Source organism: Enhydra lutris, unplaced genomic scaffold (genome assembly GCF_002288905.1).
Source record: "Enhydra lutris kenyoni isolate GAN:26980312 unplaced genomic scaffold, ASM228890v2 scaffoldscaffold24, whole genome shotgun sequence".
Classification (NCBI taxonomy): domain Eukaryota; kingdom Metazoa; phylum Chordata; class Mammalia; order Carnivora; family Mustelidae; genus Enhydra; species Enhydra lutris.
In genome coordinates this window covers 25,412,513-25,439,799 of record NW_019154108.1, presented here as the reverse complement: position 1 = coordinate 25,439,799, position 27,287 = coordinate 25,412,513, and the positions used below count along the sequence as shown (strand labels likewise).

At 48.0% G+C, this 27,287-nt stretch overlaps 1 protein-coding gene across 6 annotated transcripts in view; it reads right to left on the bottom strand.

Annotated features, from left to right (window-relative positions):
* The window catches only part of LOC111150676 (astrotactin 1), a 320,695-nt gene that overhangs the window by 171,230 nt on the left and 122,178 nt on the right, over window positions 1-27,287 (bottom strand). For 3 of the 6 annotated variants that reach the window (XR_002640811.1, XM_022508208.1, XM_022508210.1), the window contains exons 3-4: window positions 4,815-5,208; window positions 962-1,108 (exon numbers count right to left, since the gene is read on the bottom strand). Coding sequence is in view for 5 of the 6 variants with exons in the window: in XM_022508208.1 (XP_022363916.1) it covers window positions 962-1,108; window positions 4,815-5,208 (541 nt within the window). In the remaining variant the exon portion in view is untranslated. Of the gene's footprint in view, window positions 1-961; window positions 1,109-2,764; window positions 3,154-4,814; window positions 5,209-27,287 lie in introns of those variants that run through there. The other 3 variants (XM_022508211.1, XM_022508213.1, XM_022508212.1) reach the window with 1 other exon arrangement.

Here is a 27,287-nt window from a genome sequence, read left to right as displayed (position 1 = left end):
AAAACAAGAGCAGGTTGACCAACAATTTGGGAGGAGGAGGCACGGACCCTGGAGCTTTCGGATACACAGACTGATTGAAGAAGTGGACCTTCTCATGACAGTGGTCACTGGCGCCCACCCCCACACAGCCTGGGCTCACCCCCACCCCGAGATGGGCCCCTCCCAGCAGCACTGTCTGAGAGGACCTTCGAGGGTGGTGGGTGGAAAGGGATGGAAGGGAAACTTCCCTCCTCGAAAGTTCGGATGTTCTATTTTTGCTTTTCTCTGGTCCTAGAATTAATATACATTCAGTGGAGAAAAGAGGGAAAAAATAATAAAGAGAATGCACAGAAATGTGCACAGGGAACAACCCCGATATCCTCTAAAGCCTGTCAATCAGAGAAAAACTCCATTCACAGTTGACGTATATGCTCTCTGTGTTTTTCTGACACAGAGGTAGATAAAGGCCTTTTAATCTCCCCTTACAAATGGCATTTTGCTGTACCTTCCATTTTATAGTCTTGGGGTTTTTTCCCCCCATTTAATAAATGGGTGCGCAACTTTCCATATGAACAAATATGGATCTATCTTATCATCCTAAATGACCGCATGAGAGGCCGCCGGACAACAGACAGATGTGCAGGTAGTTAACCGATTCCCTATTGATGGACACTTAAGCTATTTCCAATTTTTCGCTCTTTTAAATAATGTTGTGATGAACAGCCTTTTACACACAGCTCTGCGCACTCGTCCAATTATTTCCTAAGGATAAATGCCTTGTTTATGAAATTACTTGGTTAGAAGGTTTGTGCATTGAAGTTTTTTTGGCTAAGTAACACTCAACAGGCTTCCAGAAAGACTGGGCCCAAACACACACCCTCTAGCCATGCCTGAGAGTTGGGGGTCCAACCTATGAGTGGTCCTGCCTCTACCGATGTTAAGGAATCCGCCACCCGCAAGCCCGGCCATCAGACGCAGATACCTCTCGCCTTGTTGTTGATGCGCTTTCTCTGGCTGCTGGAGGTGTGCGAGAGCAGAGTGGCTTGCTGGTGGTTGGAGTCCACAGGGCTGGTGGCGATGATGTTATCCTTGTACTTGTTCATCAGCGACAGCTTGGCATTGTCGCTTCCTGCGGAAGGAGAAGTCAAGGCAAATGCTTTCAGAGAAAAGGCTAGAAGAAAGTGGGAGCACGGAAAGCTGCCTGAGTTTCACAGAACTGAAATAAGGAACCTTTAAAGTGAGAGATTGGCGAGACTAAACACACCTCTGATTTCTGCAGGGCTGCAAAACTGAGGGAGGAGAGAAGGAGAGAGACGACAACCGAAAACCCAAGTCCACTGATTCTGAATTGATTCGGGTCACCGCATGTGGCCCGCTGGCAAGAGACAGACAATGGATTCCTTTCTCTGAGGTGGCACAGAGTTTTCAAAAGAAGCTGAATTTGAGTGCATTCAAGCAGAAAACGCCCTCTCCCTCTTCCATTCCAGTCCACACCGTTCCCTGCGGTCTAACACCACTACTGTTCATATTTGCAGTACTGGCTGCTCCCCGAGTTCCTTGGAGTTTGGAACCCCATGAGCATCACGTGGACCTGATGGGCTTTGCACCACACCAGGTGCCATGGGGAATGTAAGGCATTGACCACAGGTCTCTTCTCCTCAAGGACTTCCCAGAATTTAAATCTCATTAAGAAGTGGCTATTCATACAGGATCTCTCCTAGATACAAAGCAGAATGGAGACTTTTTTTTTTTTTTTTAAGATTTATTTATTTACTTGAGTGGTTTGGAAGGGGCAGAGGGACAGAATCTTCAAGCGGACTCCCTGCTGAGCATGAAGCCAGATACGGGGCTTGATCTTACAACCCATGAAATCACGACCTGAGTTGAAACTGAGACTCAGATGTTCAACCGATGGGATCAGCCAAGCTCCCCATAATGGAGACTGCCATGATATGCTTTCCCTCTTTTCAAGCCCCACTGAAAGTCTATATATCTTCAGCAATATTCAGTATGAAAAATGTCTTCTGTAAAGATAATGGAGCAGTTTTTGAGGGATCGCTGTCTTGGGGTTTTCTCTATGAGGAGCTGTTTATTTACGGAAATTTCAGAGAAAGAGACAGGAGGGCCACTGTAGAAGAAAAGTACAGTGATTTCCTCTCTGCATTTTGTTGACCCCGTTTGGCTCAGCCCGATCAGGTCCAAGTCCTTTCCACCAAGCATCTCTATAGAAACACAAGGCATGTAGGCTCGGACAGCCTGACGGCATTCCTAATCTTTGAAGAAGGGCGACCCTTGTGAAGACCACAGAGGCATGGGCTAGACAACACAACTAGCCACTCCCAGCCCAGACCAAGGTCTTTAGAGTCACAGAAAAGACCAGCACCTCTGTCCCTTCCACACCAGTGGATAAATAAATCACCTAAGCAAACATGTGACTTGCAAAAATGCCCTACACACACGATCTCTCTCACTAGCTTCTTATTTCCCTAGGGCCTACTCTATTATATATGGAAAAGGCTCTATCTGACCCACTCTTCTGTTGGATATAAAGGCATCTCTGCTTCCAGTGCAAAGGAGAAGTGGAGAGGGATTCAGTGTATACTGGTTCTTCTGACTTCCCACATTTGAACACAGCTCCCCTGGTCTCAGGAAAGCGTGTACCCTTCTGGCCCACCTGGGAAAGGGCACAGGTGCATGCCATCATGCAGGACAACTGGCCCCTAGGTAGAGAAGCTGGTTCCCTCCTCACTCCCTAGTCCCCCAAGAGGAGGAGCGACTTGCCCACCTGGGGTGAGGTCCATCCCCGCCTTCTCGTTGCAGCCCTGCAGGGAGTCCAGGGTGCGGGTGACCTGGCTGGCAAAGTCCTCCCCTCCGTTCATACACTCCCTCTGCAGGTGGTGGCGCAGGTCCGTGATGTCGTACTCATAGCCGTCCAGGATGGGGGTCTCCCGGATGCTCAGGGTGCCGCTGGAGTTGTGGCCCTGCACACGGGCATTGCGCAGACTCTCCCGTCCGTGCCCACCGATCAGCACGGAGGGGATGTAGTGAATCTCGTTGGCCGCCTCGGCGCTGGCACTCTTCTGGGGCTGAGGCACCCGGCGACGCTTGCACCAACGCCGGCGAGTGTACAAGATCATCACCAGGCACAAGATGGACAGCAGCAGAGCAATCATGCCGCCCTGGGGAGAAAGGACAGGAGCTGTGGGAAGAGGGCTGAGCTCGCCCCACCAAGAGGCACTGCCTCTCCCCCGACCACCATCCATCACTCACTCATTAACCCATTCACCCCAGTGTGGGATGCACTTAGACCAAGCACATCACTCAGCAGCAAAGGGCCAGTCCATGGTGACGGGTGTTGAAAGAAAATGGAGGAAAGATGGAACTGGGGTGGACAGTGCCTCATTTAAGTGATCCAGGGTTGCTTCGTGCCTTAGCAAACAATGTGAAAGAGAAGTGTGTGTGTGTGTGTGTGTGTGTGTGTGTGTGTGTGGTTTCAGTTGTAGAAATAGGGGAAAAGTGTTACGTCAATGATCAGTGAGTCCCACCAGTTTGAAACCCTAACACCACTACTGTTCATATTTGCAGTACTGGCTGCTCCCCGAGTTCCTTGGAGTTTGGAACCCCATGAGCATCACGTGGACCTGATGGGCTTTGCACCACACCAGGTGCCATGGGGAATGTAAGGCATTGACCACAGGTCTCTTCTCCTCAAGGACTTCCCAGAATTTAAATCTCATTAAGAAGTGGCTATTCATACAGGATCTCTCCTAGATACAAAGCAGAATGGAGACTTTTTTTTTTTTTTTTAAGATTTATTTATTTACTTGAGTGGTTTGGAAGGGGCAGAGGGACAGAATCTTCAAGCGGACTCCCTGCTGAGCATGAAGCCAGATACGGGGCTTGATCTTACAACCCATGAAATCACGACCTGAGTTGAAACTGAGACTCAGATGTTCAACCGATGGGATCAGCCAAGCTCCCCATAATGGAGACTGCCATGATATGCTTTCCCTCTTTTCAAGCCCCACTGAAAGTCTATATATCTTCAGCAATATTCAGTATGAAAAATGTCTTCTGTAAAGATAATGGAGCAGTTTTTGAGGGATCGCTGTCTTGGGGTTTTCTCTATGAGGAGCTGTTTATTTACGGAAATTTCAGAGAAAGAGACAGGAGGGCCACTGTAGAAGAAAAGTACAGTGATTTCCTCTCTGCATTTTGTTGACCCCGTTTGGCTCAGCCCGATCAGGTCCAAGTCCTTTCCACCAAGCATCTCTATAGAAACACAAGGCATGTAGGCTCGGACAGCCTGACGGCATTCCTAATCTTTGAAGAAGGGCGACCCTTGTGAAGACCACAGAGGCATGGGCTAGACAACACAACTAGCCACTCCCAGCCCAGACCAAGGTCTTTAGAGTCACAGAAAAGACCAGCACCTCTGTCCCTTCCACACCAGTGGATAAATAAATCACCTAAGCAAACATGTGACTTGCAAAAATGCCCTACACACACGATCTCTCTCACTAGCTTCTTATTTCCCTAGGGCCTACTCTATTATATATGGAAAAGGCTCTATCTGACCCACTCTTCTGTTGGATATAAAGGCATCTCTGCTTCCAGTGCAAAGGAGAAGTGGAGAGGGATTCAGTGTATACTGGTTCTTCTGACTTCCCACATTTGAACACAGCTCCCCTGGTCTCAGGAAAGCGTGTACCCTTCTGGCCCACCTGGGAAAGGGCACAGGTGCATGCCATCATGCAGGACAACTGGCCCCTAGGTAGAGAAGCTGGTTCCCTCCTCACTCCCTAGTCCCCCAAGAGGAGGAGCGACTTGCCCACCTGGGGTGAGGTCCATCCCCGCCTTCTCGTTGCAGCCCTGCAGGGAGTCCAGGGTGCGGGTGACCTGGCTGGCAAAGTCCTCCCCTCCGTTCATACACTCCCTCTGCAGGTGGTGGCGCAGGTCCGTGATGTCGTACTCATAGCCGTCCAGGATGGGGGTCTCCCGGATGCTCAGGGTGCCGCTGGAGTTGTGGCCCTGCACACGGGCATTGCGCAGACTCTCCCGTCCGTGCCCACCGATCAGCACGGAGGGGATGTAGTGAATCTCGTTGGCCGCCTCGGCGCTGGCACTCTTCTGGGGCTGAGGCACCCGGCGACGCTTGCACCAACGCCGGCGAGTGTACAAGATCATCACCAGGCACAAGATGGACAGCAGCAGAGCAATCATGCCGCCCTGGGGAGAAAGGACAGGAGCTGTGGGAAGAGGGCTGAGCTCGCCCCACCAAGAGGCACTGCCTCTCCCCCGACCACCATCCATCACTCACTCATTAACCCATTCACCCCAGTGTGGGATGCACTTAGACCAAGCACATCACTCAGCAGCAAAGGGCCAGTCCATGGTGACGGGTGTTGAAAGAAAATGGAGGAAAGATGGAACTGGGGTGGACAGTGCCTCATTTAAGTGATCCAGGGTTGCTTCGTGCCTTAGCAAACAATGTGAAAGAGAAGTGTGTGTGTGTGTGTGTGTGTGTGTGTGTGTGTGTGGTTTCAGTTGTAGAAATAGGGGAAAAGTGTTACGTCAATGATCAGTGAGTCCCACCAGTTTGAAACCTCAACGTCTGTCTCTGTATAATGGAGAAGGTGCCACTTAGCCTGGGGAGGTGGTGGTAAGGACTACGTTAGGGAATGGTGCACAGCGCCTAACAGACTGTGTCCCATGGAATCAGGGATGGCCTCACCCTGGACTTAAATGTCACCATAGGAGTATGGGAAGACCATCACCAATGCAAAGAGACCCAAGGTCCATTAGGGATTTACAGGCAAGTGTGCAGTGGGCCCTCTACATCTGAACATGACTGTTTAGATCACTTATGGCTTTAGGGAACAGCTTATTCCCACTGGTTTCAGTTGTAGAAATAGGGGAAAAGTGTTATGTCAATGATCAGTGAGTCCCACCAGTTTGAAACTTCAACGTCTGTCTCTGTATAATGGAGAAGGTGCCACTTAGCCTGGGGAGGTGGTGGTAAGGACTACGTTAGGGAATGGTGCACAGCGCCTAACAGACTGTGTCCCATGGAATCAGGGATGGCCTCACCCTGGACTTAAATGTCACCATAGGAGTATGGGAAGACCATCACCAATGCAAAGAGACCCAAGGTCCATTAGGGATTTACAGGCAAGTGTGCAGTGGGCCCTCTACATCTGAACATGACTGTTTAGATCACTTATGGCTTTAGGGAACAGCTTATTCCTACTTCCACAGTCCTGGGTGATCTCCCATTCATGCTTGAGTGAGGGATTGAGACCCATGTCCTGGAGTCAGGCTGGCAGAGAGTTTCCTTCTGAACCTTCTCCTCCTCCCAGGGCATCCCCTGACGCCACTCCTTAAACACCAGGACTCCACTTGGTGGTCTAACAGAGGCCAGGATACCATGCTTGGTGACACTGAGCATGTCACTTTAACATCTAGGGGGACTTGGGGGGGGGGCTCTGCACACCCGTTGCTCCCCGGTGCTCCAAGGGCATAAACCTTCCAGCGCATGGTCTGTATTCACTCCCTTTATTTTGGTCACTTTCCCTCCAAACCTGTTTCATTAGGTGGGGCTGTGCCAAATAGTTCTGCTCTTGACTTGGGCTTCAGTCATTGCCACCCCATTCCCCAGGCTAGAGATAAAAACCTCCTATGAATTCCCAGGGGTCCCCCCGCCTCGGACAAGGCTGGGTCAAGATTATCCCCTCAAACTCATGAACAGGGGCTTTCTCCGGTCTTGTGAGAATTACATCTTGAATTTATAAAGTTCCTCTCCCAATAAATTTTCCCATTTACCATCCCTCCCTCACCAGCACCATGAGCGAAGCAGTGTGTGTGCATGTGTGTACCTGTACACACGCGCACACACACACACACACACACACGCTGTTGCTTTCAGACAGGCACAGAGCAGCTGAGACAAGAAGCAACAGAGTCAGTTACCAAGTGACAGATCATGTCAGGTGGATTTTCGGGGACATACACTGGTCTCCAGGTATATCAGATTTTTCCTTTATCTGTGGGACTGTTTCTCCTGGTGAAATCTCTCATGCAAGTAGACAGAGACCGTAAGTATGAAGCTGCCCCTGTTGCAGTGTGGGTGGGAGAGCGGGGACAAGTATTCCAGGTCACGGCCGACTGTCACCTCCCTGCAACCCACCGTCCCTCCAGGCACCCCTGCAGACCCCCTGCCCCAGTGTCGCAGCCGAGCCCCCGAGCCTGAGCCCCCCAACCCGCGTGCTGAGAGCCCATGCTTGAGTCCAACCCACTTGTTTCTCCGCAATCCCTTTATCTCCGAGTCAGACCCGCCATCCTTTCCTTCACCCCAAATTGAAATTGCAACAATAGGCAATTAAGCCACACAGAAAGAATAACTTCCCGAGTGAGAGAAGTTGTCAGACATTGAATTAGGCTAGTGAAAGTGAGAGGTAATTTTATTCCCTAAAGAGCTCTAAGAGCCGTATAAACATCAGTCTCCGAGGAATGGCTGAAACACTAACCTTCCGCACACACAGAGGGGTTCGGGGAGCCCCTCCGTGCTTCCCCTCAAGGTCCCCCCTCAGAGGATCACAACAGGGTTATGATCGGAGGCAGGCGGCAGGCTCATTCCCGTATTTTGCAGGAAGACAGCAAGAACAGCTGTCCGGTTTGGGGCTGTTCCTATGTATCAGACACGTGTTCTAAGTGCTCCAGCCTTTTACCGCCCAGAGGTAGGGTCAACTACTTGTTCAGGTTAAGTAACTTGTTCAAGGGCACAGAGCAAATACACAGTAGTTCCGGAATTCCGGAATGGGAACACAACGCTTCTCATGGCTGAGCTTCCGTGCCTAACCGGGGCTGCAGCGACCCCGCACACCCCCCTCCCCACCCCGTGAGCGGGGTGTCCCACAGATCATCAGCGGGTGGGGTGCGGGGAGGGCGGACGAGCCCACTCACATCTAGCCTCGCTTCTCAAAGGGCACGTCTAGCAGACGGTTGGTCTGAAGAGGCACCGTCATAAACAAAGGACCTCTCGTGGAGCAGCCACCAAGGGTCCAAACCCAAGGCTGGCTGGCAGTGGAAGGACAACCCTCACGTTTCAAGGTCTCCGTGCTCAAATAAGACAATGCGCATCACACATCACTACATGCCTGAAGGATTCCATTAGATCCCAATTTAGTTAAATTTCCACAAAGAAATTTGTTTTCTCTTTCAGCTGTGAGACCCGTTGAAATTCTCTAGGTTTAGCTCCTCCTCTTCAGATGAAGAAACGATGGCCCAGAGAAACCACAGAAGCAGGTAGTGCAAAGGGGTTCCAGACCCGCCCCTCCTCGTGGCACTGCTCTCTTAGGTACTTCTAAACTTCCCTTCACCCTGTGTGGTCCTAGACATTCCATTAGGAATATTTTAGATCTATGTATTTTTAAATATTTTATTTATTTATTTTTAAATCAGAGAGAGTGTGAGCATAAGCAGAGGGAGTGGCAGGCTGAGGGAGAAGCACCTGGCAGGCAGGAAGAGTAGCAGGCTCCCGGCTGAGCAAGGAGTGCAATGTGGGACTCGATCCCAGGACCCCAGGACCTGAGCGGAAGGCAGCCGCTTAATCGGCTGAGCCGCCCAGGAGTCCCTATATCTATTTATTTTAAAATAGCAACTTATAGGGAGCTAGAACCCCAGGGTTCGATCGGCTAAGCCAGTATATTTAGCACCGATAACCTCGCTTTATTGAAACGTTTCCCCTGCTTAGACTCAGTGACTCCCAACAAACCGTGGGTCTTTCTTAATCGGTTACTGGTAATGAGCTCCAGCCCCCACAGGAAGCTCAGCACAGACACCGCAAAGAGGAGGAGATCCTCAGGCACTGGAGCTGCGGTACGGGTTCTCCGCATCTATAACCCAGAGCGGCGGCGGGTGCCCCAACGCTCAGCAACGATTTACTGAGGATTATTATGGAAATGACCACATACATGTTACAAGATACTAACATGGAATATGATTTCGTCACATTTTGTAATAATAACAGTAATCTGTAAAATCACTACACAGAAATCCCTGCGAACTGCTTGTCTGCTCTGTCCGGTGAGAGGGTCCTCGGTAGGAAGGAGTAGGGAGAAACCCTCTGCCACCCTAGGAGAACGCATACATGCAGCCACCTTGACAACTTTCCTGTGACGGCGAGGACGTGGAAATCTAGTGCTCACGTTCGATCGCTTTTCCATCCCTGTGATAAATAAACCACGGTTCTTTGATCTTGCATGATTTCTAACCACTCTACTTCCGCAGAGAATTTTATGTGGCTTCCATTTAAGTCAGAGAGGATCTACTGTTTTTCTGGCAAACGACCTCATGGAACAAGGAGGTGGCAGCTGAAACGGAAAGAGCTACCCCGGGGAGCTTCCTGATAACCGAGTCAAAAAGGGAAAGGTAAGCTGCACACATCTTGCTTTGTCTGATGGGATAAAGTTGGGTCGGAGGAACAAACATCCTCCAGGCCTTCCGGTCCAGCCAGACTTGCAGCGGGGGAAGGGCACAGGAACACACAGACAAGCACGGCGGCTACAGGGGGCCTTACAGAGAGCGAGCGGGCGGTGACGCAGGCACTCCTGGCTTTTGCAGTTCTGTTCTACCTGAGAGGTGCTGAGAAGGTGATCTTCATTTATGTGTGTTAGCTTCAACTTCTGTGGCATTCAAAACAAAACAAAAAAATTCTATGGCATTCAAAGCAAAATGCTTAGGATACATGTGGACCCGATGGCAAGTTAATGAGTCACAAACTTAGAATATTCAAAAACAAATAACAATTACTGCAGGGTATGGAATTGTTTTGTTCTTTATTCATCTTTTTCATGAGTTTTCTGATTATTCTATTGATTCTCCTCAAAACTGTTAACATTTAATAACCAGAAGCACGTTTGGGGTATATGAGACCTCCACATCCATAAACAAGTTGCATGCAAAAAAAAAGTGGCATTTAAAAATATTTTTTTTCTTTAAAAATCAATAAATCATTTCTACTGGCTCTAATAGAGATTAAAAAAAATGAAATCAGCTTTTATTTTATTACGAAACTGACATTTTCGGCACTTACCTGAGAGAATAGTATGAGTTTTGTCAGATCATCTGCAGATTTTGAAATCTTTGTGTAACAATATTTTATATAACAGTGATGGTGATTGTCCAGGGACAGAAAGTTCTAAGCAGATCTCCCTTTTATGCTCATCCCAACCATGCACGGTAACCACAGACTGACTCATTATCAGACCTATGTATTTGTCCTGGGTCTAGGTCACACCTCCCTCCCTGAGCCAACTCCTTCTTGTCCTTCTAAGTCAGTTCAGTGACATAACCTCAGCCAATTCTTCCTAGTTTCACTGACCTACCCACAGAACCCTCCACATCACTCTGACCACACAACTAATTGTCCATCTCGTCTACTGGATAACAGACTTCATGAAAGCAGGAGCCACTAAGCTCCAGGGCCAAGCATGGGGCATGGCACAAAGGTGTTCAGTAATTATAGAAGGAAGGAAGGGAGGGAGGGAGGAGAGGTCAACCGTGAATGTATTTCTTTTTTTTTTTTTATTTTAAGATTTTATTTATTTATTTGACAGGTAGAGATCACAAGTAGGCAGAGAGGTAGGCAGAGAGAGAAAGGGAAGCAGGCTCCCTGCTAAGAGGAGAGTCCAATGCGGGGCTCGATCCCAGGACCCTGAGACCACGACCCGAGCCGAAGGCAGAGGCTTAACCCACTGAGCCACCCAGGCTCCCCTGAATGTATTTCAATACAGACATCTTCTATGCGCTTGCCAGCAAAGCTTATTCAAGTCAGTTGCTTACGTAACTCATTCATTCAATTCATTACTCAATCGTTGAAGTATATACTCACTTGGGGAAGGCGTGTTTCTAGCGATCGCTGTGATGGAGATACCGTAGTGAATCATACAGGGATGGTCCCTGATCTCATGGACTTTACATTCAAGTTTGAGAAAATAATCTGTGTAATTTGTTTTTTTTTTAAGATTTTAAAAATTTATTTGATAGAGACAGCGAGAGAGGGAATACAGTAGGGGAGTGGGAGAGGGAGAAGCAGACTCCCCGACGAGCAGGGAGCCTGATGCGGGGCTCGATCCCAGGACCCTGGGATCATGACCTGAACCGAAGGCAGCTGCTTAATGACTGAGCCACCCAGGTGCCCCTGTGTGATTTGGTTTTTAAAGGTAAATGCAGCCACAAAAGGAAGATGAAAACAGATCACAAGGGCTGGAAATGTCATTACCCCCATAACAGAGGAACTGTGGTCGCTAAAGCTACCTTGGACTGGAGACAGGACTCCAGGGAATCCCTTAGGGGCTGGTGCAATCCTTCCGTCATCCTGGATCCATATCGTATGATCAGTAAATCCCAGAATAAAGAATCTCACTCTATCAAATGTCACCAGAGTGTAGGGAGTCACCTGGGTTTTGTGAACCCTTGGCAGAGAAACGGAAAAGCTGAGATTATGTTTCCAGCTACCATCTGTCAAGGGACTGCAGCCAATCAATCAGTTCACATTTCAAAGCTTCATTTCACCCTAGGAGTAACCAGAAGACTGAGTCTGAGACATAATTAATTATCCCTCAAGGCAACTGGACACACTGAATTCAAATTATAATCCTCAAGGAATTAAATGGTGGTTAGAAGATAAGAATGAAATAAGACAGGTTTGGTGGTGCATGTCTCCTACGTTCACCCAGTAACAATACCTGAGGGTCTGGGGCAAAGCCCCTCTCTCATAGATGACAGTGATCACTTACATCTATCTCTGGCTTTCAAAGGAGACAGACCAAGAGGAGAAAAACTGTGTAAGCCCACATGGCATCTCTGGTCATGCTCTAATCTAGATCCAAATGTTCCAGGGGCAGAAAACGGGTGAGGTATATAGATGACTTTTCAAGGACTCCTCTGACCCTGTGTTTCAGAGCCCAATGGAAACCTAGACCTAGGTTACGAAGAGCATAGAGGCCACCAACAAAACAGCAGGGCTAGCCAGCAAAAGGACTCCGTGCAAGTTGCCCAACATTTTTTTTTAAAGATTTTATTTATTTATTTGAAAGAGTGCGCACACATGCACACAAGTGGGGGGAGGGGCAGAGGGAGAAGCAGACTCCCCACTGAGCAGGGGTCTATCCTGGGACTTCAGGATCATGACCTGAGCCGAAGGCAGCTGCCTAACCGACTGAGACACCCAAGCATCCCTCCAGTTGCATAACTTCTTTGAACCTTCCCTAGGCTTTCATTTGGCAAATGAAATGACTGAAAGAAATGAATCGACTCTTCCAACTTGACAATTTTCTGATTGTTCGTATGATCCCTGCCAAACTGGAACTGGCTCTCAGAGGTAAACTACTTGAGGAGAACATGCCTGTGAGCTCTTCCGGAGCTGTAAAGCTGGTGACTACAGACCAAGGAAGTGGGAGCTGATCCTTCGGAGATGGGTTGTCAATGCCAGCTAGCCAACGGCGTCCCTGAGAGGGGGCTCCAAAGCCACAATAAGGCCTTTAAAATGAGGTGATGTCATCAAAATTGTAGTAACATGTTCTTGACCTTGAGGATCCCCTTCCTGCCAGAAGGAGTCAACTGAAACTAGAAGAGAAGGCCCCTTGGTTTGCTCTTCTGGCAGACTGTCTTCTCTGTGGTGGTCAGTGAATAGAAATCCATTATCCCCTGCCCACCTCCTTCCCAAATGGAAGACAAGAGAAACATGTGAAGCATATTAAGTAGCAAGTTCAATTTATAAATTATTAGGAACAGTACCTCCCCTTGGGGGTTTTCTGAAGTCTTTAATCGTGTGGAAATGCTTTCCAGTTGCCACAGGCCACCACGTTAATTAAGAGGCCTCAATATGTCCTCTGGGGCTTCTGACGTGAATTGCACATCCCACTGGCAGGGGACAGGCCTGCCCTCCCTTGTCAGCCTCTCGCTGGGGCAATGATAATATGTCAGCCTGCTGCCATGAGATGCGTCAGGACCCCTTCCCCAAGTTTCCAGGTGCAAGTACCCAAAGCTCAGGGAAGAAATAAGTGAACTTCTCTCATTAAAATGCCATTTGGGGTGGCGGGGTAAAGACAGCCTTCCATAAGCAAGAGACAAACTCTAAGACTAAGAGTCTTCTAGGTTAGGCAGGCTCGTATCTGAAGGCCCTTTCCACCTGAAGATGCTATGAACAAAGTTCTTCTCAGGAGGAAACGCACCTTTATAGCTTTTTATTTTTTGTTTTTTTCTCCCAGGTTTAAACGTTTTAATTCTATTAGGTTTGGTCACCATCGTTCTTCTTTAATCTGGGAAGTTTGTCTTCAGTTTCTTGAGGAGCCTTCAGGAGTTTCATTAAAGAGAGCCTGAAGCTCTGCAGGGAAGGAGGCTGGAGGCTAGCGTGCTGGAGTTGGCCCGGGCTATTTCAAGTTGTCCTCTTTCAGGTTCTTTTTATAGAGCTGCCTTTTTGGTTCTTGGGAGTTTTTCTTGCCTCAGAACCTTGACTTTGCTGTCCCAAAGTGAAAGAAAGAGTGCATTTGTTCATAAGGAGCTCAGAGCTCTCTGATGCTCCGCGGCTTCAGCGGGGCCCATTGTTTGCCTTAATGCCAATGCCAAGGCCGGTGCCATTGGGGGAAGCGTGAAGACAGAAGCAGCTTGCTATAGGCGGGGTGTTCCCAGTCCAAGGCTACCCTCATGGATCCCCTAATTCCAAAGACTTGCTTAGATCTCTGCAGAGTGGGACAGCTGGGAGGAATCAGGATACAGGGCAAAGAATCAGTGTTAAGAGGCTGGCCCCACATGTAACCCGTGCGTGTGGATGTGTGCAGGCACACACGTGCCCAAATGTGTGTATTGTGTCCCACAGGCAGGCAGGGAGATAAAAGGGTCCACGGAGAAGCAAAAGCACTCCAGGTCGCTGTCTCAGCAACCCATGGGCAGGGCCGCGTGAGACAGGCTCCCTCCATGGGCTATGTGCACCATCCCTTCAAAGCTTCACAAGCCAAGCATGAAGCCAGTGAATAAATATCTCCAGCTGGATAATGCTCAATGCTTATTCTTGGCCACGTTCCTTTCCTCCTTTCCTCTTTGTTTTTATGCAGTAGGTGATCTTGATGAAATAAAATAATAACAATAATCTGCTCCATTAGGACCAAACATTAAGGGAATTATTGAACAAGTAACAGAAGAGGCAGCTGGCACAGTATATGCTAATGACCATGAGACTTTAACCCTCTTTCTCTCTGAAAATAATGGAGTTGTTAAACTCCTCTTCCTCCCATCTCCCCAAAGTCAGGCAGCCCAGCCCAAGGGGAGGTGAGAGGTCTCAAAGACCTAATAGCTCTGTGGGCAGTAGCTGGGGCTAAACAAATGAAAATATTAAACACCAGTCACTGTGGGGACTCCAATGACCTGTCAGGACTCCAGTGACTTCAGATGGGAAAAAAGTGGGGGACAGAAGGGTGAGAGAATCGAGATGTCAAAATTTCCCTGAATTTGGTACATGTCACTTTCTGAACCAGTGGAGCTTCAAAAGGTTTCTTTCCTCTCTGCCCCGAACCCCCCAAAATGAGATGGATCTTTAAAGGCTGTGCTATTCAGAGATGCTTGCTAGTCAGGGGACCGGCAGAAGCCCCTTTATGTTGGGTACGGGCCCTGATCGTATTCCTGCCCACACAGAAAGGCACAACTCTATCATAATTGCCATGAGGTCTGGTGTGCCAGAGTCCAGTCAAGTCTTCAGGAGCTGGGCCCAGCTTCCTCCCCACGATGGAATCTCCAATGGTGCAGTGTCCACACTGGGAGAGATGACAACCCTACAGTGCTGGGGGAGAGTTTTGTGGAGATCTCAAAGGCTACAAAGCACCATGAAAGCATTTCTCAGCTTCTTAGAGCAATCCCGTTATACATGCTTAATCTCCGCCACCTAAATTCCTGCCTTATTTTGTAACTCTGTGGACACACTGCCTTATTCCTATGGTATCAGTGCAACAAAGTAGGAATAATACCCACCATTCGTAAAGTATTTACCATGTGCCAAACACAGCACCTGGTGAATTACATAATTTTGTTTAATCCTACTAATAAATCTAAGTAGTTGAAATTAAATTACTATTTCCATTTTTCGATGAGATACAGGAGATCAGAGGGTAAGTAACTTGCTCAGGTTTATGTGGTGGTTAGTAGGAAGCCAAATCAAGACTCAACCACTGATCTTAATGATGTTCTATGACCTAGTTAAGTAGAAAGGGGCCTGCCACTGGGCCTGGGCCCAGGGCCCAATTCCCTAACCTCTATCTTCTCTAAATTAAGCCCTGTATGGCCTTGCACTTACACATGATCCTTAGGAGGATACAAGTAAAGATTCCCAAATGTCTACACTGAGTACTGTCTACACGGTCTGCCCTGGATGTCCCTAATCCTCCTCAGTTAAGCTTGATCCCTGGGTTAGCCAAATGCATAATCTCAAGCAATAATTTAATTGTGCCAATGGTGGCCATTTTTCAGGCTGTCATTCTGACACAGGCAGGGAAAATCTGTGGAGATACTTGTCCTTGGGTTTTCTAAGTGAAATCAACTGTCTTCGGGGTTGGCAGGTACAGATGCTCGAGCATTTCCTTGAGCACAGTCTACTACACATGCACATAGACTTCCGTGTCTTCTCCATCTGGAAGCCCTTATTCTGGGCACAGAAAGCTAAGAAGAGTGGTGGATGTTTTCCACAAGAGAGCAGCACATGGAGAAAACAGACTGGGAAGGAAATGTTAGACTTGAACACATTCAGGGAAGCTAGGAACTGGTCACAGTCGGGTCACCTGAAAGATGGCTGGCCACATATTTGGAGAATGCCTACAGGTCATGTCTTGCATTAAAACTCCAAGAATGAGGGGCGCCTGGGTGGCTCAGTGGGTTAAGCCTCTGCCTTCGGCTCGGGTCATGATCCCGGGGCCCTGGGATCGAGCCCTGCTCAGGCTCTCTGCTCAGCGGGGAGCCTGCTTCCCTCTCTCTCTCTCTCTGCCTGCTTGTGATCTCTGTCTGTCAAATAAATAAACAAAATATTTAAAAATAAAATAAAACTCCAAGGATGATAACGGTCACTTCCAAAGCAAGTCATTCAAAGTTAGTAAAATCCAGGAATTAGCAAAACTGTTATACACAGCTTTCTGCTCCTAAAGGACCTCTCCCTTGGAACTGACTTGATCTACAATGCAGAGGAGAACAATGGGCACCCATAGCCACTGCTCTTGTAATGCTCCAACCATGACTCAATCTTGGCATCCAAGGAAGATGCATATTAAAGCTGAAGAACTGTAGCAAAGGGAACATGCGGAGGGATTAAGGAGAGCAGAGACGCTGATGTACAAACACAATTAGCATGTCCTATGCCAAGATATCTTCCAAACCTCCCGCTCTTGCCAACAAGCTTTGTCTGGTATCAAAGAGGGGAGGGAGAGGGATGACTGACAGTCAGAAGAGTCTCTTCTTGGGCCATGCACTAAGTGCCATGGCTCTTATTCCTTCCTCTTAAAAAATTATTTTAATTCAATTTTTCCCTGGAACTAATCATGAACAAAATCTGGAGTAGAGGCCTGGTCTGTGAAGGCAATCTCTGGGTGAGACACCGATGTTCTCATGAGGGCAGCCTTCCTTCAACTACCAGTTCCAGCATCAGCCGCATATTGTCTTTGGCTAATTCCATTTTTTCAGGCAAAGCCATTGTAAAGTCTTCAAATGCTTCCCATGATTAATTAAGAGAAAAAAAAAAAAAGTTGCCCTGATCTGCCTCCTCCCTCCCTGGCATCCCACCCACCCAGCTCTGTGTGATGTCAGCTTTGTTCTTCTGGTTTTCCAGTTTCTCTCTCATGTTTGGCTTTTGAGGGGGAGGTGATGAGGTTGACTGTGAACTTGAACCTGACATCTGCAACTCGGCTTCCTCACTAGCTGTCCATGGCTCACTTTGTTCCTGGCCAGATGCTAGTCATATCTACCAGGCCCTTGGGCTCACCAGCCAAAGATGGGCCTGAGCAAAGGGAAGCTGGAAGCTGAGGCCCAGCCACGCCTGCTCTCCCCCCACCGCCCCTGGGGAAAGTAACAAAAGGCCCAACTCTGATCCAGTTTTGATTTCCTGATCAGTGGCTGGATCATACGGTGTGAATCCACAGGTCACCCTGATCTAGCCAGAGACTCTCCCATGATACAAAGACAGTCAGGGGTTCTTGCTTCCAAGGCAACTGAAGAGTCAGACATCAACTTTCCAGACAATGCATTATTCTGTACCTGGAGCGGGCATGTGTTGCTGACCCCATGGGGACCATTCCCAGCCAACCAGCAGCATCATTATGATTTAATTCAGATCACAGTGTTCGTGGGATTTCATTTTCCCACTTTTTAATAGAGATGATTTATTTTTTTCTATTCTTAAGATTCAGTGTTATTATAGGAGAGGTGGGGGAGAGAGAGAAAGGGGGTGGTTAAGAGGAGGCAGGGAGAGAGAGAAGACAGGTGTAGGATAACAGGGCGAGTCCACTCCTATCCCTGAACCTTTGCTCTCTCAATCCCCCGACATGCCCTCCTCCCTCTCTGTACCTCTGCCTGAGCCCCTCACATACTTTCAGGGCCCCACCAGAAGCCCCTCTCCTTCCCAAAACCGACTTTGATTTCTCCAACCCTCAGACATGCTCTTTTCTCCCCACTCCTAAAGCATACGTGGGCATTTCTTAATTAATCTTTAATCCCTAATTCTTTTGTGTCCTATCTCACAGCTCTGACTACACTTGAAGGCAGGGACCTCGGTTTAAAAACTTATCATGGCCCGGGCCTCAGCAAACACAGTGCTCTGCTGGATTCATTATAGGGAAGCTAGCTTGGCCAGGTTGATAAAGCACAAAAAGCATGACTTCCATGCTGTTTGTCGAGCCAGCCTAAGGCCTCCTTCTGGAAACCCATCTTCACTCCTCTCTGAGGGCTTACCCGCCCGTCCTGAGACATCCCCTCACCTGCAGAGCCTCCCAGGAAGAAGTCAGCTATGGTAGGAAGCCAGCACCCATGACGATGTTCAGATAGGAGGTCCCTGCTGCAGAGCCATCGCCCAGAGGATATTAGCTGAGCTTTTCAGAAAGCGTGAAAGCTTCTACTTATCCAGCCTCGTTCCTGCTCAAAACGGGTTGTAACATCACCAAGCCACTGCGAGGTGCCAGGGGCCTCACGTAAATCTACAGCGATTTTTTTCTGGAAAAATTAACTGGCCTGTACTTTGGCTCGGACTTTCTTGCTGTACTCCACAGAACTCTTCACTAAGACAGTCTCATCACCAGAGAGGTTCAAGAAATTGGTCACCACATTTTTTTTCTTATTACTGAGCTATAACTGACATGCAACATTATATTAGTTTCAAGTGTACAACGTAATGATTTTTGTGTATACTAGAAAATGGTCACCACATTAAGTCCACTGATAAAACATCTATTTAGCCCCTAATTATCAGAAGAACCTGTACTACGTGCTTTACAAAGGGCAGGGTGTAAAGAAAGTCCCGTCTCTGGGAAACGAAAGGTTTGGTTTTTGTTGTTGTCAGTATAGGCATTATCTGTATTTATGTATGCACATATATTTGCATTTATATTTCTGTTTCTGCGGAATGACTGCAGGTAGGATGGAGAAGTTCTCGTTAACCCCATTCTGTAGTGTGGCAAGTATATCCGGCTTAGCAAGAGGGCCTCACGCTGTCAGGACCAGCATTTTCCCACAGTTTTCTCCACCGCCACACCATGACAGATGCGGGCTCCGAAATGGGTACACCCCACAGGCACACCCAGTACCGGCTGTAAGTCCAGTTTCTTCTCTCTCTGTCAAGAAACCGGACCAGACTGCAAGCTGATGGAGAATGACCTTAGTATAAGGCATTTACAATGCAGACTCCACTCTGATGGAGAAAAGGAAACCAGTTACAAATCTCAGCCCTTTACCATTATTAGTATCAAATTCAGATGCCACACTTTACAACTGATGGGGACATGGCACTGTGGTGGGGAACTGCAGAGGTGTGGACGCATTAGGTGCAGAAGACAGCAGATGAGGAGCCCTTTGCTCTGCCCAGAGGGAGGGTCTGTCCAGCGAGAAGCCCTCTAAATTCGTAACACTAAAGGGCACCATCCCGGTCCTGAAGCCATGCCTGGAGTACTCAGGACTGAAGTCCTCACTCTGAAAATATTCCACAGTGATTTTGATCAGTACCAACTAAAAACCAATCTTTAAAAGATTGGGTAGACGATGACTGAGAAACAGACAGAAAGATGGATAGAGATGGCCCTGTGACTTGGCCAGCTCTGGTGTGTAGTAGGACAGTCTTCCCCAAGTTTCCTGCTCCAGGATTATGTGAAGGGAAGAAGGGAGGTGATGGTTTGTGGGGAGGAGGGAGCCCGACCATCAGAGAGGAGACCTATATAAAACATCGCCCTAGTGGGCGCCTGGGTGGCTCAGTGGGTTAAAGCCTCTGCCTTCGGCTCAGGTCATGATTCCAGGGTCCTGGGATCGAGCCCCGCATCGGGCTCTCTGCTCAGCAGGGAGCCTGCTTCCCCCTCTCTCTCTGCCTGCCTCTCTGCCTACTTGTGATCTCTGTCTGTCAAATAAATAAAATCTTTAAAAAGAAAACAACAAAATATCACCCTAAAGGTCTTGCAAGACAAGGGCAGGTGCGCTGACTGACCATGCACCTGTCCCCAACAGCACCACTTACCAGCCTTTTAGCCCTTGGACCAGCCCTATGAGCCTCAGCTTTCTGGGTGTCAGAAAAGCCCTTGCTCAGCCTACCTCATGCAGATGGCCGTCAGTAGACATAGAACACAGCAAGGGAGATCCAGGAAAGATGCCTGAGCTGGGCAGCGTGGCTAGGGCAGAGTGGAAACCAAGGTGTGGTCAGGGATGAGGGCTGCTCATGAAACACTCACCTGGGAATTGGCCCTTCAGGGTGGAGGGAACCGCTCAAGGTGTTTCAACCACAAGATGATACTGTCCAAGCTGCATTTTACCAGGAACAGGCTGGTGGCAGTAAGAGGGACGTTCTCAGAGCACCAAGGGAAAAGCTGCGTGAGCGGGTGAGAGGAAATGGGGGCCTGTCCGCCAGCAGCAGTCAGGGATCAGGGGAGGCACACAGGGCTTCCAGTGATGTTTAGGAAAGAAAACAAGCAGAGAGAGGTTGGTGCTGGACTGAATGAGCGGAGAAAGGGAGGAAAGAGGACCTAGCCAGGGAGACCTCATTGGTGGTCCTTGCACCATGGAAGGCACAAGGGGTAGAGAGGGCCTTTGGGAAGATGGAGGATGCATTTCATTGGACCCATCTTATCCGAAATGCACGTGGACCACCCAGACAGACAGATAATGTAAGTCAGAAGCTGGTGGGAGAGACGCCAAGGCCGGGGACCAGAGACAGTTACAAGTGGGGGAAAAAAAATGACACAAACAATTTTTACTCATTTCACAAACACCCAACTGGGGATGTTCCTTGTGTGAACTGTGGTGGTGGTAGTTGTAAGAAATAGAAAATGAATCAGACTCCAACCAGATCCTGCCAGTTAGGAGTCCAGAGTCTAGTAGGGAAGAAAAGAAAATTGCTTTTGGATGAAAACAAACACTAGCCAGAAAAGAAGCTCAGAGAAGCCTTTCCTGTGGGCCCCGCCGGAGGAAACCAAGGGGGAGGCGTGGTCTCTCGTTGAAAGATGCAGAGAGGTGGCCAGGTGGACGCACTGGATATAGGACCTGAAAGGGACTTGAGATTGGAATGCAGACACATGGTGGAGAAGAGGGGGACGCAAGAAGACAATGCCAAGGTCACGGCAGGTCAGGCACAGTGAATAGGAGGGCACAGAAAAGTGTATCCTGCACAATAAGCACGAGGAGGAAGACTAAGAGCCTTCTGTCCTCAAATAATAAAATACAATATGTGAGTAGATGATTTTCCAGCGAAGCAACTATTTTTCTCCTTTTCACTGTTCTTTCTCGGCAACCCTAGTGACCTGGAAGGATATTAGCTGGGTAAGGCAGCATTTGACACAGATGTTGGTGGAAATTTCTGGATGCAGAAGCAGCCCTTTGAATGCGCTCATAGTTTCACACAGGAATAGTTACACGGCTCACTTCCCACTCCAACTTTTTTCATTAGATGAAATCAGGTGAAAATAAACATCAGACGTAAGTTGGATCAAAGAGGCCAAGGAACTCACAAAGGGCACGTAGAAGAAGAAGCAGGGAAGAGGAAGAAAGCGAGTCTCTGGGGCCTCAGAGACCAGAGACGACCTCGCCTTCCCGGGAGAGGAATGGCATTGACTTGACTTGCCCTTGTCCTCAGATCCTGAGAAGCGGCCAGACCCATGTGGAAGAGAAGTCTGGCAGTGCCCTGCAGGTCCTGGAACTGTTATTTGACAAGGCGCTGCCCTGGTAGGGATTTTCCTTCTGAAGCCGACCTTTCCCCTAGGACATAACCGCTGTCCTGAGAACACAGCGCCCAGGGCCACGGAAGCCATCAGGTGCGGAAGACACAGAAAACCACGGCTCAGCTGCGCTGGCCAGATCACTCCACCTCCGGCTCCGTCGCGGTCATCACGGGCAGAAGGAGAAGCAGCCTCGGAGAGTACTCAAAGTGCTCAGGACGTGACTCCTCAGACCCACCAAAGCCCCCAGGCTGCAGGCTGTGGGCCGCGCGCAGAGGCCACTCCATCCTGCGTGCCCCTCCCCCACCCGGGGGGCTCCTGGAGCAGCCCCCCTCCCCGGCTCAGGGGGGGGCACGTCCAGGGAGACTCCATGCAGACAGTGAGGAGCAAAGCTGGCTGAGCACAAGAGGCCCAGGGCTGGCAGCCTGGCAGATCCCAGGGTGCCTGAGGAGAGGCCCCACTGGGCCACAGGAAAAGGCTCACAGGGCCACCAAACTCCTTCAACAGGTCAGCACGGTGGGAAGGGACAAGGGCAGAACAGCCTCCGCTCAGCCCCACCTACAGGCACAAAACCCCGCCATTTCCCCATAGACCGTCTCTTGTTCATAAAGGGGAAACAAAGGAAAGCAGAGTGGCTGCAGAGAAGAGAACAGAGCTTCTCTGCACATTACCCTGAGGTCTGATTTAACCAGGGTTTGCTAGTGTCCCCTATGTCCTTCACTTTCATACTCCTGGAATGTCAGAGCCAGAGCTAAGTTCCAAGTTCATCCAGCCTGGGGTTCCCAAGGCGCAGTGCCCACAGCCCCTCCACGATCCTGGTTGATGCCATGCCATTGGCTGGCCAAAGTGGGAGACATCTTAATTTTATTATTTTATAAAAGAGTATTTTTCCTAACCTCTACTGAAATAATTAATGGTAACATCAAACCCGGGATTTTACTGGCATTTTCATCTAAGGCTAAAATGAGTTCAAAGGGAAAAGCCAGTCAGTTTAAATAAAAATATTCAGAGAATACGAGAATAGATAGGGGGAAAAAATATGGCACACTCTGAATGCCTAAAGTTTTGAGAAGGCTCATTCACAGTTGAGGAAAGAGACTCTGGAAGGTGAAGACATTTGGCTGCAGTCTCAGACCTTCGTGGGGTAAACTTCTATCACTAAAGCCTCCTGACTTCTAATTCGGGGGTCCGCTTGTCTCCCGGGCCCAGTATTTATCACTGTGGAGGGAAGAAGAGAAAAACGCCGTCTAGATGAGTCGACCCTGTTGACTGACTCTGCTCCGGAGGGTCTAAGCAGAGCCTCGGCTGGGACATGGTGGTGCTGCCCACACCAACCCCAGGAGGAGTCAAAGGGAGGTGGTCATGCCCAGGGCAGCCTGGAACTCTCAGGGGCTAAGGTCACTTGCTCTGGCCAGCAGAGCCCTAACACAGTGACCTGACTCCACGACATGCAGGACTAAAAAGAATCAAATCAAATCAACAAACCCTCCTGTATTCGTTCTGTGTGACAGCTTATCTCACTTCGTAGGAACGTGTCCATGTTCCAGCGATGTCAAATTCCGACACACCCCCTCTTCCACATCCCAAATGCTTATATGTATTAGCCCCAAAGCCTTCCATCGTCTTGCTCAGACAAGCTACAGGGAGGAAGGAAACAAAGCTGTTGAGCCCTTTAACAAACACCTGGTGTCTGACCCCCATGTCTTCCTTATGGTGCTTTAGGGGACAGCAGAACTCCTGTGACGTTCACCTTAAGCAAACTCTGGCCTTGGGAGCCGTGCCCAGAAGTCCCAGACACTGCTCCTTGAAACCCCCACTGCTGTCAGCCACAGTTCAATGTATCAATTAACTGAGCATCTGATTCTCCCAAGTTAGAAGGCGACTTGACTCATCCCTTGCTATTCACGGATGGCGGCAGCAGCAACAGAGGTATTGGGAGGATCGTAAATAGCAAGGCGGCAGCAGGAAGCTCCTGACCTCTTCAGATGTGCCGTGGAGACTCCTGGGCAGCCTGCAGGAGAGCTACTGACATCAGCCACTCATGCAGGCAAGGCTTCCAATGAACTTGAGCGCGTACTTGACAGGGTATGCGGTAAGGCGGTTTTATGACGTGAGGTCTTAAAATGCCTCGTCCACCTTCAGCCGCATAAACAAGGCAGACAGCCACCTCTAACTCTTAAAGTCCTTATGTATCACAAACCAAATGCATGGTGACATGTCTGGAACCATAATCTACTTCTCTGCGTGCATGTACACTTGTATTAGGTATTTCGGTCTAAGGGGCCGTTTTAACATATTTAAACATTTCACCAAAGTCAACTGTGTATGTCAAAATTGAAACCAACCAGGAGCCATCAGCTTCACGGGGAAGGAACAAAACAGTGAATTTCCTAATTGGCATCTTGTTTATAATTCTCTTGTCAAGTCTAAGCATATTTTTGTTTTCATCAACTCTGTCTTTCCTAAACCTATCAATACCTCTCAGGGGAGGCTAATGTGCTTGCATTTTACCTGAATTGTGCCTTGAATTTGTAGCAAGAACAATCTTTGTCAATGCCTGTTTTAAGTGACAATTATAATCAATCTATGGGAGTCTGACTTAAACTAGCAAACTATTACCTTTTCTTCTGCAAATGGGACCCTATCACTTCTGCCAAGTCGTTAGGATTTTAGTCTCTGTTTAGGATCTGTAGACAAAATAGAGTGTACCAGATCGGGATCAGCAAACTACGGCCTCCAGGCCAAATGGGCCCCACTGCTTGTTTTATAAATAAAGCTTTATTGGAACACAGCTACATTCATCCATTTACTTAGTGTATAAGGTTGGCCCTACAGTGGCAAGAGTTCATACAGCCTGCAAGGCTGAAATGGTTATCATGAGCTCCTTCTCAGACCCGTCGCATAGTTTCCTGCCATTATCCAGGTTGGGGTCTCTCTGTGGGCACATAGCTGTCAACATCTACTACATCCAAAGCTACTGTCTCCAGCAAGCACCTGTGAGGGTGGGCTAGAGGGCAGATTTAAAGGCAAATTTCAGGTCTGTGAAAGAATTCCAAAACTTTAGACTCGGGCAGCACGAGCTAGAGGAAAGATAAAAGCCTTCAGAATACGAACTCTGAGTCTCTCCACCAATGCTGGCCATGAAGGTCACCCACCAGTCTATGCCTTCTTTTCCCTGTCACAAATGTAAGTAACAACAACCTTTGTGTGCATGTGTAGATACCTGAGCAGAAGAGGAACTCCCATGATGACATCATGCGGTTTGAGAAAAAAATAAATAAATCAGTGAAGTCCTTCCAGGGAAGTTTGGAGCTGGGATTATCATCCCAAACCATAGGACAGTTGCTAGGAAACCTTGTAAATAAGGAAACAGAAGTGGCTTCAGAATGCCCTAGGTGTACAAGACCACGTCCCAGCTTCGTCACAGGCCCACTCTGTTGCCCTGAGGTCCTTAATTGCCTCAAATCTTGTCCCCGAGCACAACTCTTCTAGGACTCCTGTAAAAGGTTGCTATGATCCCAGCTGCTTTTCTGGTTCCCTAAGGTAGCAGGCCCCAGGGTAACACACCACACACGGAACTGTTACAACCAGCTTGCATGGCACCCCAAGAGTTTACCTGGTGAACATTTACTGGGCACTTCCCATGGGTCAGGCACTGTAGGAAGTGCTTAGTAAGAATCATCTCATTTAACCATCGCAACAGCTTGAAGAAGCAGAATCTATTATCATTCCCATTTTATAAAGAAGGAAAGTGAGTTTTGAGAGTTTTAAGTAATTTCCCAAGGACACTAGAACATCTAGTAAGTGGTAGAACTAGTATTTAAACTGGTCTCTCTGAGAGTGAAGACTTGCTATAAAACTACGGCCCTCAAGTTCAATACCGCAGGACACACATCTTCACTGGCTTCTCGGCTACTCCATAACCTTTGTTCGGAGCCAACCCCAGCCTTCTCTGCAATGCTTACCCCCTTCGTTCCATCCAAATCCTCGCCTTTCTAAAAGCCTCAGAGACTCCACCATGATGATAACTTGCCCAGTTCTCTATGTGCTCTCCTAATTTTCATCAAGGGAAGGGTTTCTACTGTGCCAACTACAAGAAGCAGAATTATCCGATATCCTTAAAAACTAGAGAAACTGGGTGACCCTGATACCACCCAACAACGCCGTCCTAGCTGAACGCAGTCTGGAGTCAGATACACTTGCCTTGAATCCTGGCTCCACCTATATAACTTTGGATTTGTGATTTACTTTCTCTAAGTCTCAGTGTTCCCATCTGAGAAGTGGGAGAATTGTTATCTGTTTCAAAAGGCCGTGGGAGTTGATCAATATGATGCACGAAAATGATCCCATTCATTGTCTGGGACCCAATAAGGGAAATGTGAGCTTCGTTACTAGAAGCGTTACCAGTTCTTCAGATCGATTTAAACCCCACAGAGATTATGACTCCTGCTTTCAAAAGGACCTTCAGGGACTTTTGGAACCACGTACTTAAAAGTAATTTGTTGGCTTCTATATCAAGTGGGCTAAATTGCTGAACAGAGTATTACATCATGTTGTTAAAAAATAGTATCCTTGTGAAAATGTGGCCTCTTAGCTATTTTCCTTGCTGTCTGGAGAAATAGGGGCAACTTAAGGCCCCTATGAGCTTCAGGAAAGAGAAGAACAAAATTGTAAAGAGGATGTAAAACATGTAAAGAAATGAAAAAGAACACTCCACCAGGCTCCCAGTGGCTCCCAGTTCTGCCAGAGGCCATCCTCAAATATGAAGTGTTAATAATATGATTAAATGTTCCTTGAAAGCAGAATGTTGTCTTATTAATTTTCTATCTTCTTAGTAGATACATGCGCGCGTGAGTGCGTGTGTGTGTATCCCTCCTGGTAAAGAATCCAAAGCTAAATGAATGAATGAGTCACTGACCTTTTTAAATCAATGATAGGTCAACAGTGCTTTTAAAACGTTTTTTTTTTTTAACCTTACTACAAAAGTGTAAAAGTATGTAAATGAAGAAGCCTATTGTTCTATGACTTTCACAATTTTAGAGTGGGAAGTCCCTAACTTCCCTCTTTCCTTCCCTGCCAATAAGCCTGCTGCAGCTGTGGGGTGGGGTGGCTGAAGCCAAGGTTAGCAGCTGGATGTAGCCAAGCTGAACCAAATCTGAGCTTTTGGGGTTAGCTGCCTAGTGTAGCTACAGGAAGAAAGATCTATACTCCACCGTGATTGTGGGTTCTAGTGCTCATAGAGTTATTTGTTTGGAAGTAACGATGGGAAAAAGTGTCAGATGAATCTCAGCAGTCAAAAGTGGACAAAACAACAAAAGTTGGTAAAAGGACATATAATAAATACATATCGAGCACTCACTATTGTCCAGAATATGAGCTGGGTGCTTCTTAGAGCATAGAGTCTAGACTCTGACAACTATCTCAATTTAGATCCTGGCTCCATAACCAAACAGCTGTTTGAGTCAAACAGCTGTTTGAGATACTTCGCTTGTCTGGTTCCCAGACCCATCATTTATAAAACGGGATGATAACAAGCCCTACCTCATGGTGTGATAAGAATAAAAAATAAGGCAATAGATATTGAAAGTACTTAGAGTAGTGTCTGGCATTTGGTAAATACAAAATAAAACTGTGATGATGAGGATGATGGTGGTGGTGATCTGTGATGGGGATGACGGTGATGATGGTAATGATGGTGATGATGATGATGATGGTGATGATGGTGGTGATGATGGTGACAATGATAATGATGGTAATAGTGGTGATGGTGATGATGATGGTAATGGTGGTGGTGATGATGGTAATGATGGTAATGGTGATGATGGTAGTGATGATGATGATGGTGATGATGATGGTAATGGTGATGATGGT